We start from the raw sequence: 15,773 nt of genomic DNA on the forward strand, positions 1-15,773 counted from the left end.
GAAGCGGTGGAACACAATCCAGGAAGTTTAGACCCGAAAGCCGACCCGGACGTACTGCAAGATAAGACAACTAAAATAATCACAGATACAAGCAACGAAGCTATCCAAAAGAAGAACCCGAAACCTGGAGCCAACCCCTGGTGGACTCCGGAAATCAGTGCCCTCCGCAAAGTGCTAACCAAAAGAAGAAAGGAGTTCCAACGAGCGCGCAGGACGTGGCCAGAAGCCGAAGTAGAAGCCCTCAGGCAACATTATAGAGAAGTCAGAAACCGATACACGGACGGCATACGGAAAAGTAAGGAACGAACCTGGGAACGCTTAGTGACAACAACTGGAAATGATGACCCTTGGGGAACAGTCTACAGGGTTATTACCAACAAACTCCCTAGGGGGGAGGTAGTGACTACCACACGAACCCCACAGGGTCAAATGACAACAACTTGGGAACAATCGGTGGACAACATCTTGAATGCCATATTCAAGGAACCGGCAGTCCCAACTCTACAGGAACAAAATCATCTTTGTCAAGAAAACCTGAACTACAATACACAAATCATGGAGCCCCCCTTCACCATGGAGGAGCTCAGTACTGCTGCCGCCCGGATAAGAAAGAGAAAATGTCCCGGCCTAGACATGATAGAACCCGAAATACTTAAAAAAGTAATAGAGTATACGCCACAACTTCTATTGACCCTGTTCAACAGATGCCTAGAGGTAGGGAAATTCCCAACAAAATGGAAAACGGCCAACGTCAAACTTATCATCAAGAGTCCGACTAAGAAATCAGAGTGCCCGAAATCATACAGGCCCATCGCACTTCTTTCAGTAGTTAGCAAATTATTTGAAAGGCTACTGCACAAACGAATCCTTCAACACTACGAAGCAGCTGGCCTCCTAGCTGGGAATCAGTTTGGATTTAAACCGGGATCCTCCACAACAGAAGCCCTCAGAAACCTAACTAACAAAGTCAAAGAATGTGACAACAAATATTTCCTCGTAATAGCGATTGATTTTGCCAGGGCGTTTGACTCACTCTGGTGGCCGAGCGTCTTGGGCAGACTCAGGAAAGCTAAAGTACCCATCAACCTCTATAAAGTCATAGAAACCTATCTCTCACAAAGAAAAATTGAAATAAACGCTCCATACAAAAAGATCGCGAGAACAGTACACAGAGGATGTCCACAGGGGTCTGTATTGGGCCCACTTCTCTGGAACTTGGTATTTGATGAGTTCTTGAGAATGGACCTAGGCGCAGTGGGGGTGCAGGCCTTCGCAGATGACCTGATTTTGACAGTGCAAGCAAACTCCAGAGCTCAGTTGGAAATCCTAGCTAATCAAGCCCTGCAGATACTCCAACAGTGGGCCAAGAAGAATTTCTTAACAATTTCACCGACAAAGACATTGTCGGCGCTGCTCAAAGGAACCCTGCAACTGAGACGACCACCCCAGATTAAGATTGATGGGACAACTATCAAGTTTGCTAGTCAACTAAAACACCTGGGTGTCATACTAGACAATAACTTATCCTTCCAACCACATCTCAAATTCCTAAGACAAAAGATCAGAAACTACTCTGCCATGGTAGCTAGGGTCACAAGGCGAGACTGGGGTCTCAAAAAACGTACCCTAGCCTTATACTACAAGACAACCTTCCTCCCAATAATTACATACGCTTCAGCAATCTGGTATGACAAAACTGCCTTGGTCGTAAATAAGAGAACCCTGGATGCAATTCAACGCACCATCCTCCTCACTACTACCCGCGCCTGCAGAACGGTGAGTAACCCAGCGCTTCAGGTGATAGCAGCAGTACTTCCACTTGATCTTGAAATCGCAAGAACAGGACTCCTCTACTACTTATCTAAGGGAATAACCACCACTTTCTTGGAATTTACAATAGACCCAACAAACAACCATAAGGCAGAAAAGATCCGGCTTCAGTCTCATCTGCTGCAGGTGTGGCAGGACAGGTGGACAGAAACAACCAAAGGAGCAATCACCCACAAGTTCTTACCGCAACTTGAAAAAATCTATCCAAAATCGCCTACTTGGTTCTTTCCGGGGTTGCAAACAACACACTTGCTAACTGGACACGGCCCCTTTAACGCAAAGCTAATGTACTTCGCCCTTGTAGAGGACCCATGCTGTACATGTGGAGAGATCGAAACCTGGGAACACCTCATGTACGACTGTCCGCAATACGAGGATCTCAGGTACATTCTAATCACGAGTGTAAGATACCTCCCCAGAGGGCAAGAGTTTCACCTACTGGATTCAGAGGAGGAATACAGAGCCCTGACCAACTTCGCTCAAGAACTCTTCTCAAGAAGGAGAACCCTATATACAATACACCAGGAGTGAAAGGCGACCAGCCAGATAAAAAAAAAAAAAAACATCCTTTAGGACACACCCCAGAATGAAAATTATGTGGAAGCTACTATCTGTCTACCAAGAAACCCTGCCTATGTACCAACAAAAATGAGACCTAAATGAGACTGACAAATATACTGGATGAAGATAGAGAACCAAAACAAAGACATTCAACTTGGACGGGACACTATCCCACGAGTGACTCTACTACCGGACTTATGACTACACTACGACTGATGCAGCCTCACTGCCATGTAGCCAAATGGCGATATCTACCAGCTCCCTTGCCTGGTACCTTTTTTTTTCCCCTATCCCTGGCAGGGGGGGAGGAGGAAATGGTCTTCCTGTTTCCTCCCTCTCCTGCCATTCCACATATTTCGCCTGGTGAGGCATGGGCATGCCTTACTGACCATCTGGGGTTGCCTTCCCTATTGACCCCATACTTCTGTCTTTCCCCCCAGTCTTCAGTCTCTTCCCCCTACTCTGACTAATACGGCAGCGTAAACCCCACAAAACTAATCAAAATTAACGATTTCTAAACTGAACCACATTAACCCCTTCTGGCTTTTTTAAACTTAAGTGCCCCCGTTTTTTTTTTTTTTTTTTTTTTTTTTTTTTTTAGGTCCTAGCCACCGAAATCTCAGGATATTAGGTGGCAGGATCTGCCAGAGTGCATATAAGCTACTGGGTTCCTTGTCTGCCTCCACGGGGCGTAAGTGGGGCAACGTTGGGCCCCAATTGGGGTTCAGCGGCTAAACGACCAGAAGAACAACGGTACACGATACTAAACGATCCAAGACCCACACACTTTTAAATCTCTGGCATTTACAGCGTACTGTAACACACCACAATGTAAACTACGCGGAGATGGGGGAAACCCCTGGTGCCGCTTGACCCTAAACACTTACACTAGTACCCTTTGTATATGCTTACATTTATATTTTACTTATATTTCTTACCTTTGATTCTAATATTTCAAAATTTTTTCTTAATTAATTATCTTCATTCGATTTATTTATATTCGATTTATATTCGGCCTATACTGGTTTATATTTGGTTTAGATTTAAATTACTTAGCATATATTGATCATCACAGAAACAGAGAACTTCTTGTCGTTTTTTGCCTTCATTCTGGGTGGTTGGCCCCAGTTGAAGTCATCTAGATTGTCGGTAAAAAGCGATAATAATAATTTTTTTTTTTTTTTGCGTTTTCTTAAGTCCCTGATGGTTCTTATTATTGGATTGATTTACTTTTTCTAATAATATTCTATAGACATTATGGGTGTATTGCATGATTGCTTGCAACTGCATTAACCCATAAATATTAGTTATTGTCTTAACTTTCTTTCCTTTTATCACTAATATAACTATTAATATATTAATATACACACACACACACACACACACACACACACACACACACACACACACACACACACACACACACACAGCGTGTCTCAAAATACACGGCATAACTTCAGGAATGAGTTCCTCATATATAGACAAAAATATTTTATATCAACATAGTTCCGGAAATACTTGGTTTCCAAGTTTTGAAAGTCTGTCTATGACACTTAACTGTTCACATCACCTTATAGTAATTGTTCAAAATGTCCACCTTCTGCCTGAATACAGGAATCACATCGACGTCTCATGGACTCGCGAAGGAGATGCCAAATTCCTGGCATGTTTCGTACTGTCTCACAACCTGCCACAATTCGATTGCAGAGTTTCCACATCAGCTACCGGAGTCGAATACACCAATGACTTTAAATGAAAGTCATTGGTGTATAATGACTTTCAACCCACAAGAAGAAATCTAGTGGGTTTAAATCAGCTGAGCGTGGAGGCCAGGCAGTTGGTCCACCTCTACTTCAGGAGTCCTAGATCTTGTTCGTCCTCTGTCGGCAGCATGAGGTGTAAAGGTCCCATGTTCACAAAGGCGGCGATGGATACCTTCAAACGTTTTCCTGTCTGGACATCTTCGTTCTGGGAACCTTACGTGGTACAAACGACGAGCCACCAGAGCATTGCCATCCACCAAACCGTACATAAAGTGCATGTCCGCTTGCTCCTGATTTGAGTATATGGTCGGAATGAAAAACCACCAGATTCTGTCAGTACCCTGTGATGAAGGATGTGATGAATCACCTGCGGGAGATAAGACATTCCGGTTAATAACTCGGGAACCAAGCATTTCCGGAACTATGTTGATATAAAATATTTTTATTGTCTACATATGAGGAACTAATTTCTGAAGTTATGCCGTGTATTTTTGAGACACCCTGTATATGTTACTGAATCATCAGAGTTACGCGACTTGGCTAGGATAACTAGAGTTTGTATGTACTGCCGATGGGTGTAAATATTTACTCTTTAATACATATTAATTGTATTTTATGCTAAAAAAAATATTTGTACATTAAAATACCAATCTGCTCCACACAGCAAACCTTTGTGTAAACTGATTCTGTATGAATAAGAAAAGTAAATCTTAATTAATTTATTTAATTGCTATATTTTGGTAACGCCAAATGTGTGATTGCTAACTGATTATTACGCATAATCAATATCCAGCTTTCCTCCATACAAAAATAATTTAAATCTTCGATTGTTCAAAACTGAACAACAAAAAATAGTAATTAACAGAAGTTGTAATCTAACAACAAAGTCAAGTCTTCACAGGCGCTAAAGCAAATGAAAACAGTTGCAGTTAACACCATATCTTTGGTATAAGCTGCGAACTTTTTGTAGTGGAATTCTTGTTGAATCAATATAAGGTGGTTCAAAACCAGTCCCGCATCCCGGCTATGACATCAAATCATAACTGACGAGACCATAACCGCAGTATCTGAATCTGACTATCCACAGGACATAACAGCCTGTGATGATTGATATTGGCATTAACTACGACACGTGACTGTCCATAAAATCCAGAGAACTGGTGTTGGCAGCCCGCCGATGCTACAGGAAAGGGTGTTTCTCGAATTACTCTGAGCCAATGTCTGTATAAGTACAGACATCGGCTGTATGCAGCGGTATAATTATTATGCCGCAAAACCCCGCATTGCAGCGATGCCCACTGCCGAAAGGGGAAGGGTGAGCTCACAAAGAGTCACCTGGGATGGACGAGATCTATCCAGTTATATTAAAGGAGGAAGCAAATGAGATAAGCAAACCTTTAGTCGTGATTATAAGGCATCCTTGGATTCAGTGGGTGTCCCTATAGACTGGAGGTGTGCAAATGCATCCCTAATTCACAATGGAGGATCAAAAGATAACATCAGTAATTACAGACCTATTAGCTTAACTTCTGCTCCAGGGAAAATAATGGAATTGCTGGTTAAGGAAATAATGCAATTATACTGCAGTCACAGCACGGATTGCTAAAGGGCAATCTTGTCTGACCAATTTAATTATATACTATGATGCAGAAATAAAGGAACTGAGTACAAAAAACAAATTTTTACATCATATACTTGGTTTTCAGGAAAGCTTTTAACACTTTCACACAGAATGCTGTACAAACAGGAGCAATGTGTTATTAACGGCAAGTTTCTGCTAAGGATAGAGGAATGGTTGAGTGGGAGAAGACAATAATTATATTGTTAATGGACACTGCTCTTTGTGGACTAATGGTATTAGTGGAGCTCCTCCAGTGTTCAGTGCTGGGCTCATTGTTGTTTTCAATATTTATTAATGGTATTGATGAAGGTGTATCAAGTTTAACGTCTAAGTTTGCAGATGACACTAAGATTAACAAAGTGGTTAATCACAGTAATTACGGTATGCTACTTCAAGATCTAGAAGTTAGGCCGATGGCGCATTATAGCCTTAGTTGCTGATGCGCCATTAAACCCCAAACAATCAACCAATGGGCTGAGAAATGGCAATTGAAGTTTAACATTGACAAATGCAAAGTACTTCATATGGGGATAGTAATCTCAGAAAAACGTACCAACTGTGTGGTACTACACTCAGCAAAGTGGAGAATGAAAAAGAATGGAGATAATTGTGCAGACAGATATGAAGTTCTCTGAGCAGTGCTGACAGGCTGCCAGGACAGCTCATGGGGTTTTGTAAATTATATACAGGCAATCCCCGTATAACGCGGTATTTCTACAACACGGTTTCGCTCTAACACAGTTAGAAACTGCGAAAAACCTCGCATAACCCTGCTATTACGTTGGATGTAATTTTTTAACATTTCCATTCTTTTTTGTGAATCCCCACTGTTGACTCGCTAGTCGTTATGCAAAACAAAAAAAAATAATTATTGGGAAATCCCGTGTTAGATTCTGTGCTTGAGACCAGTGGCGCATTATACCTTCATGAGGCCCAAGGCAAAATGGAATTTGGAGGCCCATCTAAAGAAAAAACTAATGAGGAGCATTTTCAATTTCATTTTATTGTGACAACAAAACAAATAAATTATATGACATAAGAACTAAATGTAAAATTTCATCAAAATTGGTAAAACCATTATTGAAAAAAAAAATGCAATTTTCAAATTAATCTTCCGTAAAGTTCATTGACCTTGGCAGGCAGAAATTTCAGTTTCTAATAAAAAATCATTTTAAAATATTAGTGAAAAACAGCAATTTTTTTTTTTTTTTTTTTTTTTTGAAACAGTGAAATTGTGGGCCCCTCTAATCGGCGCTCCAGACAGCTGTGTTTTTTGGCAGTTGGATAAAGCGCCACTGTTTGAGACCATAAAAAAAAGTCTGGCTTCGAAGTGTGCAGTTAGTAACTTTTAAGGTTTTTGTAAGGTTATTTTGTTTTTAATTGATCGTTTATAATTTTTTCCGGGTATGCATACCGAAACTCTGTTCTTAAGAACCGTAATGGAATAATTTCTTTGTTGTCAATTAAATTCCGGTTATTACTATAAAAATTAAGTTTCCGATAGTTATAAAAATAGTGGTGTATTTTTGTTAGCTTTTGGAACGTAATCCTCTTTTTTTCTTATTGGTTCTCAGTCCCGTATAACGCAGTTTCGCACTACACAGGATTCCATAGAAACCTAACAACCATATTATACGAGGGTTACCTGTACAGGAATTTTGCCCGTTGGGTTAAGAAGCTGATTATTCCATCGTATAAGGCAACGGTTAGAACAACAAGAATGGTGGGGGAGGCAAAAGGGGCATTCTTACTATTCAGTTTTGTAAATTGCAGTGTCTAAAGAATAGGCACCTGCGAGGAGATCCGATTGAGGTAAGAGAGTGACTAAGCCTTCCCAAGATCGATATTTGGAACGACTATGCCCTCGGAATCGCCATGCTAGGTGGTTACAATCTATAACTGGACTTTGAGATGGCCTCTGGTGTTGAAACAAGTGCACGAACTAACACTAAAGATGGCTTTCGGAATGTAGTCTGCATGCCTATCGGCTCAAGAAACCTTTGTTGATAAAACAAAGGAGGAAGAAGCAACTTGCTTGGGCTAAAACGCATGTTTCGTGGACAAAAGAGCAATGGGACACCGTCATCTTTTCTGACGAATCGAAATTCAAACTGCATGGCTCGGTGGGAAGCGATATGTCAGAAGACGAAAATCGGAGGTATACCATCCTGACTGCAAAATTCCCCGTCGGTCAGATGGTCTGGGGATGCGTAACAAGCAAAGGGGTGGGGCGAATTAAGTTTATTAACAGTACGGTGAATGCAGAAACCTACACTATCTTGGAGGAGTGCTGAATCCAGTCATTAGGGATTACCACACAGACGTCCAAAAGTGCATTTTTCAACAGGACTCAGCACCTTGCCACACAGCAAAATTGCTAAGTTTAATGCTATTTAGATTTAATGATGAGTTTTTCTTCTTGTCTCACAAGGCTTGAAACATACTTACACCAATGTTTTCCTTCGTTTTTCGCCCTTAAGGTGCAGTCATACCTCAGAAATGCTGGCATTACAGTGTTGGACTGGCCTGGCAACAGTCAGATTTGAACCCTATTGAAAATTTCTGGTACATAATGTCATCTAAAATTGCTCAGAAGAAGCCAACAAGTAAGATTCAGCTGAAGGAGAGCATTGTAAGGGTGTGGTACCACGAAATTGGGCAACCGTATATCCAGAAGTTGAAGTTACAGCAGATCGAGGAGGAACAACAAAATATTGAGGACTTATTTTGCTGATTTACAGTACATAATACTATTGGCGTTAATTTGTCATTTCAGTTTGTACACGTAAATGCAATAAAATGTGTTTGGTTGTCATGACTTCCATTTGCATGATTTCTCATATTTCCATTAATTACGCATTTTACCCTTTGGGAAGATATTTATGGCAATTAGGTATATCAGGTGGAGTCTTTTTATTGAATTTCATTCACAGAGATATATCCCATCTACAAAATACATTCCGAACATTTCTGCAACCCACAATGCAGCGCAAAACACATTATTTGCAAAATTCACAAGTTATTCAGTTTTTTTGTCCGCCACTGTATGTATTTGGATGACGGATCCACGTATACCTGCTAGGCTGTTACTAGCTTATTGTAGTTAAACGTTCATTAAGATTATAAATAGAACAAAACCTGCGTGACTGATTATTTTTCCATAGGTTTCGTGAAAAAATAAATTTACCAATTATTGGTGTTTATTAACATTTGTCTATTATGCAACAGTAACACAACTTTCTGCATGACGTTATAGACGTAGATTCTTCCAGGATTCTTCCATTACCAGAAACCTGTAGGTTCTGTCTTTATAGTATCTCTCAGCATCAGTTTGGAGAGAATCGAGGCCATCTAGTTCGTTTATTGAGAAAAGTCTTTCTAGACTTTACTGACTGCCTACTACAAAACGAAATAACTGACCCGAATTCGCATGCTTTTTTCCTTGTATAAAGAGAGCAAGGGACGATGCATATTTTCTTAACAGCATTCAGTTGTAGGATAATGGGTTGGATGAGAGTGCCGATATTCTGATTCGCGACGATTTGTTTCTAGAAGACGACACTGGTTTGTCTACATGATAGATTTAGAGATGGTGAGAGATTTTCTTGTGGTCCGCAAGTAGACGGCGGAATAGATGGCTTAGGTTAGGTGTGTGTTAAACGCCAAAGCAACTAAGGCGCTGAGGTCAGTACATTATGTCTGTAATTGTATGTAACCTTTGGTCGATTTGCTGATTTAAAAACTTCGAGTTTCCAGGAGTAAAAATCATGCAACACTCTCCTGAGACCAAATAACTCAGCTACGTCAAAAAAAGTAAATTCTCTCTTCTTTTTTTGTTAGTTGTTGGCGCATCGGCTTCTGTGGTCATAATGCACATCCCACGGTTTTCGCACTACTCCGATCCAAACCCGCGACCTTTGGGTTGCCAGGCAGGCACTTTACCCACCAGGCTAGCCGATAAATTCTCTCCTAAAATTTCTTGCATCATTGAAGGGCCTCGAAACAGATCATCGGCAGAGATAAAAAGTGGGTGATATGCGACGAATAGTTGCAAGGCCGCCTTGTGGGATTACAAAGCAGATGACACAGGAACTGCAGTGATGGTCTCGGTGGAGAGTCTAAGGCAAGTGTTATTTCAATAATAGTATAAATTTTCAAAGAGATTCAAAATGGAGCATTCTGTTGTCGTGGACGTTAGTCTTTTGGGCCTTTAGACTGTTTATTTTTGGGCACTTGTCTTGCGCAGTAGGCTTGGAAACGGTCCGCCACTGAGAATTCCTCAGAAAATATACGGCAGAAGGTAACCACGCAGGTGCTACAGACTTTCAGGATGAATAGAAGAATTAGAACCGACTGCTGATTTATTACATAGGCTGTTTATGGCTACTACGACATCTTCTTTAGTTACTGTAATGATGCTCCATTCAGACTTATCTTCTACAGTACGTCCCCACCTCATATTTGGTGGGGTGAGGATGTGAGATGGGATAATGGAGCTGTTTGATGTGCTTTTTTTCTCAACTTATCTGAAAATTAATGCCTTCCTGAGTTCCCGATATCTTTCAATTTTCTGAAGGATTTTTGTTTTTTGATGAAAGTTACTTTTGTATCTTGGTTAGAACCATTGACTTGTTCTAGGGGTTATAATCACTTCTACTGATACTCCCATAAAGGCAATACGGTAAAGTTCGATATTTATAGCTGTTTTCACAAACCCACGTAGGTTTGTCTGCAGAAGCCAGGTGGTTCAAAATTAAATTTGGCTGAAAATATTTCTACTTAAAGGCAGTGTGGCTGGAATCAAACTCATGTAGCTTACTGGAAGATGATTAGACAGAAATTTAGTAGTGCCTTAGTTCGAGTGACTTCCTCTTGTTGATGGTACAATATGTCAAGCTGTCCCCCAGTCGGTGGTATTCCAAGTACTTCAATCTTTCTCAAACCTGATCCTGCTTATCTTCAATATCCAGATATCTGAGCATTGAAGAGCAGACATCTCTCATCTACTGGAGAAGAGCAGACATCTCTACATAGAATACCTGAACTTCTCATCTTCCTTGACATAAGTTTGTTTTTCTCCAGGAACTCTTCTTCTGAGCAGTGCTGTATAATCGAATAAGTGATTCGATCTATTTTCAAATCTATTCCATGCTCTCTCCACGTCCCCCCCCCCTCGCTCTCACAAATGTAAAATACTCAAGTCGGCTCGATTAATTTGAAGCTTATTTTAAACAACTGTTCAAAATTGGCATCCAATTCTAATTCTGCCACTTTCTTTTAAACCAGTTAAAACAAGTATGTCGATCAAGCATGTATTCAGTTTAGTAACTCACCTTGAACTAGACATACAAGTTTGGATACAAACGAGGTCAGCATTCCTTCCTGTTTATTATTTTTGTATTGATTTCACTGGTCAGTAGCACGCATACTTAAGCAATATGCAAATCAATTGACCTAACTCGGTTTAATTAAATGCCAAAAGATTATTAAATTGAAATTCAATATACCTCAATTCTGCTATATATATTTTATATCTCGTTAGAAGAAATAAAGTACAGTGGTTTCAAAAAAAAAAAAAAGGCAATTATTAAATATTCATAAAATTCTACATCGCATTTAAATTGTGGAAAAGGTGAGTGCGCACCAGGAAAAGTTTAATATGCGGAAGTCTCCGAGACTCTTGGGAGGAGGAAATGGTTAGAGGGGTGGGAAAAGCATAAAGCATAACGGAGGTTTCTGATTAACACTTTAAAAGGTAAGCAAGTACATTAACTCATTCGTAACGTAGGGGTGGTGGGAAGTATGGTACCTTGTTAGGTGAAAGTAAGAAAAATTATCGTTGTCATTTGTAAGGAAACGAATCACCTTAATGGAGATTTTTGAATTTATAATCTTGGAAATTCCATAAATTACTGCACATAGGACGTTTCTAATTTTTGACTAACAGCTCATTCAGTTCTTTATTTATGATAATATAAAAGTTTTTATTTACAAAACCTCAACCTTGAAATCCGTATTAGTTTCCTGTTTAAAAGAAAAGAAATAGCTACCGGCATGAAATAAAACTTTGAATCTCTAAAGGAATGTGCAATTGCTCTGGTTCATCAAGAATAAAATTAAATGAAAAACATTACTACCCGTTACTTCAACATATACAGATATATTTACCTTTCTGCAGATCCTCCTGTTTCAAGTCCCACCACAGAATAGCCACAAATTTTACTTTCTTTGTCTTGGTCTTTTGATAGATACATCCCTAGGCTGCCATTAGCATCTTTTTCTAGTTTGACTGTTTCTACGTGAGGTCTTTTATATTCATTTCTAACGGCCCCATTTGAACGACTTCCCTGAACAATTTTAGGAGATACATCTTTTGGAAAAGTTAAATTTGAGGAAACAAACCTTTGTTTTTGAGAACCTGTTATTAAAGTATTACTACATCGAGCTCTGAGTTGAGAATTTAAACTACCACATGCTGTGTCCTTACTGGGGAAGAGAGGTGAATGAAAAAGACTAGTTCTTCTATTATTCGGACTAGATATATTGATTTCTACAGTCTCACCATCGGATCGACTATTGCTTTTCCATTTATTTCTCAACACTTTACTATCAAGCGTCCAAGCCTTAAAATGTCCCAATCTCGCACGATCTTTGGATTTTCTGTCTGTTTTCGAGTTAACATCTTTTGTATTCGGAGTAGCGGTTGGCAGAATCTCAGTTTTAGCACAAACATCCCTTGAGGACCCAGATAATGCCGAGGGACACTGACAACGGAGACTGCAGTATTTATATTTGGCTCTGTAACACGTGTCGTCGTCTTCAATGGCTTTGCTCGCTTTCTTTCTGGTAGGACTATAAGAACCAGACGATGAATTACTAGTAAGTCTGTGCAACAGAGAAACAAACTTGTGTAAATTTTTGTCTGAACCTCCAGACACGGATTTCAACTTTTCTTTTCCCGATTCTAAACGGAAATGGAAAGGACTCGATAGTTTTCTGGAAGTACAATCCTCTGAAGCATTTCTCATGTTAAGCTTAACGTCTTCGGCACTACCCGTAGCACTATCGTCACTGCCGACTTTAGTGCCGTCGCTCTCGTAGCCTGATTCGACAATGTAAGTGTTACTGGCGCTGCTAGCAACACTTGCATTATCTTCGGTGCTTCTCCGATGGTTACAGTATCGATCCGATTCAGACCTAAGAGACTTGGTCGATAATTCATCAAGAAGAACTTCATCCTCGAACACTGTACCCAGCTGGGATTTCGCTTTTCCCGTATGGAAGGTGCTGTCCTCTGGTGGACACACGCTCACCAGATCTTGACAGCTCACGGTTTTCGTTGGCAGATAAGATTTATTCAGGACGGGGTCAAAATGGGAATTTGGTTTAAGTTCCATTTCGTCAAAATAATCGCCATCTTCCAATAAAGCAGATGTAGACATACTGCGGTAAATACGACCAGGACAATTATTATTTTCTTCCGGTAAATCTTGTAAAAATTCCGCACTTCGACTAAGTTCTTTATCATCTTCATCAAAGATTACAGATTCCAAGGAATCCACACAACAGCTTTGTAGAGAAGCATGTCTTTGGAGTGGTTCATTAGTTTTCTGTCCTCTATTATAATAGTCTGATTTTGTAAATAAAGAAGGTATATCTCCTGTTGACATTTTCAACCGGGAATATTCTTTTGTGTACATGGTGTGATTACTTAATGAATTTCCTTTTGTTAAATCGTCAAGTGGACAAGAATTTCTTCTTCCCATTCTGGAAACGGAAATATCTATAAAAAATTTAAAAAACATATATAAATTAAATAAATTCGCTTCGTTTAATTAATACATAATATTAAACTATCATTTTACAGATAGCAATTTTGATCGTCTCATATATTAACAAATATTTTAATATTAATTATATATCACAGATATGATTAATTGTAAATTTCACACAAATTTCAATATATACATCGATAAACACTATTATAATTAAATTAAAGTGCCATGTATTGATCGCTTCATAAAGCGAAAAATGAGAATAGAAAATGGAATCTCACCAAACAGCCTACCACAAATTCTACTAATCTACAGTAGAATTTGTGGTAGGCCTAGGAATCTATACATTTTCGGCACGCTAAATTACATTATACACTCGGTGCAAAATTTATTGGAGAACTACCCTAATACCATAAAAGGGGTTCATTTTAAGAATGGTGGGCTTCTCTTTGGAATGGTTTTCAAAAGATGGCCGTAATGCTCTTCAGTATAATAACAAGCTACATTGCAAATGAGCAATGACCCTTCTTAACCAAATAGCCAGAGGTTATAATTCCTAGATTATCTCCTGCTTGAAGATGAAGTACAGAAGATGATAGATTCAAAAAACGAACATCTTTGAATATTACAATTAGGATGGGGGTCAATCACTGGCTGAAATGAAGCAGAAAACTAGAGTTCAAAGTGAAAGTAGTAGTGGCATGTGATGCAAGAAAGCAAGTGTATGAGCTTATGCAGAATCAGCCAAAAAAAAAAAAAAAAAAAAAAACACCATTCCCTCCAAATGCCTGTCCAGTTCCTCCTTAAATTTATTTAATCTATAAACTTCCACAACGATAGATGGAAGTTTGTTCCTGCAATTAACCACCCGCTGGCTAAAAGGCAAATTTCCACACATCTATTCTACATGTCTTTTCTTAATTTGAACTTATGCCCCCTTAGGTTCGTAATCTGAACCAGTGGAAGGATCCCATCAGAATTCAGCGTGCTCAACCCATTCAAGGCCTTATACACCTCAATCAGATCACCGACTGATTGAGGTGTATAAGGTGTATAACTTACCTCTCTTGGTAAGATGATCCCTTCATTCCCCTCACCTATCTTGTTGCCCTTCTCTGTACACGCTCAAGCAAATCTACATCCTTCCTAAAATGAGGCCTCCAGACCTGTACGCAGTACTCAAGGCGCGGCCTGACCATTGCCTTATACAGAGGGACAATCACCTCCTTCTCCCTGCTAGCAAAATTCCTATACTGTATATCATTGACAAAACCCCATGACCTACCCTGGCAGCCTGTCTGCATTGCTCAGAAAACTTCATATCTGACTGCACAATTACTCCCAGGTCTTTTTCATTTTCTACCACCTTAAGTGTAGTACCACACAGTTGGTACGTTTCTCTGGGGGTTACTTCTACCCATATGCAGTACTTTGCATTTGTCAAGGTTAAACTTCAGTTGCCACTTCTTAGCCCATCTGCCCAAATTATCTAGATCCTGTTGCAGTAGCACACTGCCATTACTGTCATTAACAACCCTGCCAACCTTTGTATCATCTGCAAACTTCGACACTAAGCCTGATATACCTTCATCAATATCATTGATAAATATACAAAACAACAGTGGACCCAAAACCGAACCCTGTGGGACTCCACTAATAACATTAGTCCACGAAGAGCAGCACCCATTAATTACCACACTGTCTTCTCCCACTCAACCATCCTTTTATCCATTGTAGCAACTTAACCTTAATACCATTCTGCTCCAATTTGTACAATAGTCTTCCATGCGCTACAGTGTCAAAAGCTTTCCTGAAATCCAAATATATGATATCAAAATTATTTTTTGCATCCAGTTCCTTTGTAACCACATCAAAGTATCGAATCCCTCCTAATTAAAATTTCTGGTGATATCCCTGCTTCAAATAGAGTTGAGCATAACATCAACATATTATAGTTTTACGAATTTTGAAATTACAGAAGTAATTCTGCCCCCCCCCCCACTCCTCCAGAACGCTATGTCTGAAAATAACCAGTTTTGTGGATTAAAAGATTTGGCACTTTATTAGGTTCATGAATTCTTACCGTCTATTTTACCTTCAGTAAGCTGAAAAGCGCAATGTTCACCACAGCAGGACTTTACAAAAAAAAAAAAAAAAAATTAGACAATGTACCTAATCTCGCACGTTTAGTGGCGATGGCAGTGGCAACTTGGGCATCATGAA

At 39.6% G+C, this 15,773-nt stretch overlaps 1 protein-coding gene across 1 annotated transcript in view; it reads right to left on the reverse strand.

The window, feature by feature from the left end:
* The window catches only part of LOC150085242 (uncharacterized), a 159,558-nt gene that overhangs the window by 110,091 nt on the left and 33,694 nt on the right, over positions 1-15,773 (reverse strand). The window contains exon 2 of the mRNA XM_090373111.1: positions 11,944-13,558. Coding sequence (XP_090229237.1) covers positions 11,944-13,558 — 1,615 coding nt within the window. The remainder of the gene's footprint in view (positions 1-11,943; positions 13,559-15,773) is intronic.

This window comes from Mastigoproctus giganteus, chromosome 5, assembly GCF_048544385.1.
Source record: "Mastigoproctus giganteus isolate SK-2022 chromosome 5, ASM4854438v1, whole genome shotgun sequence".
Classification (NCBI taxonomy): domain Eukaryota; kingdom Metazoa; phylum Arthropoda; class Arachnida; order Uropygi; family Thelyphonidae; genus Mastigoproctus; species Mastigoproctus giganteus.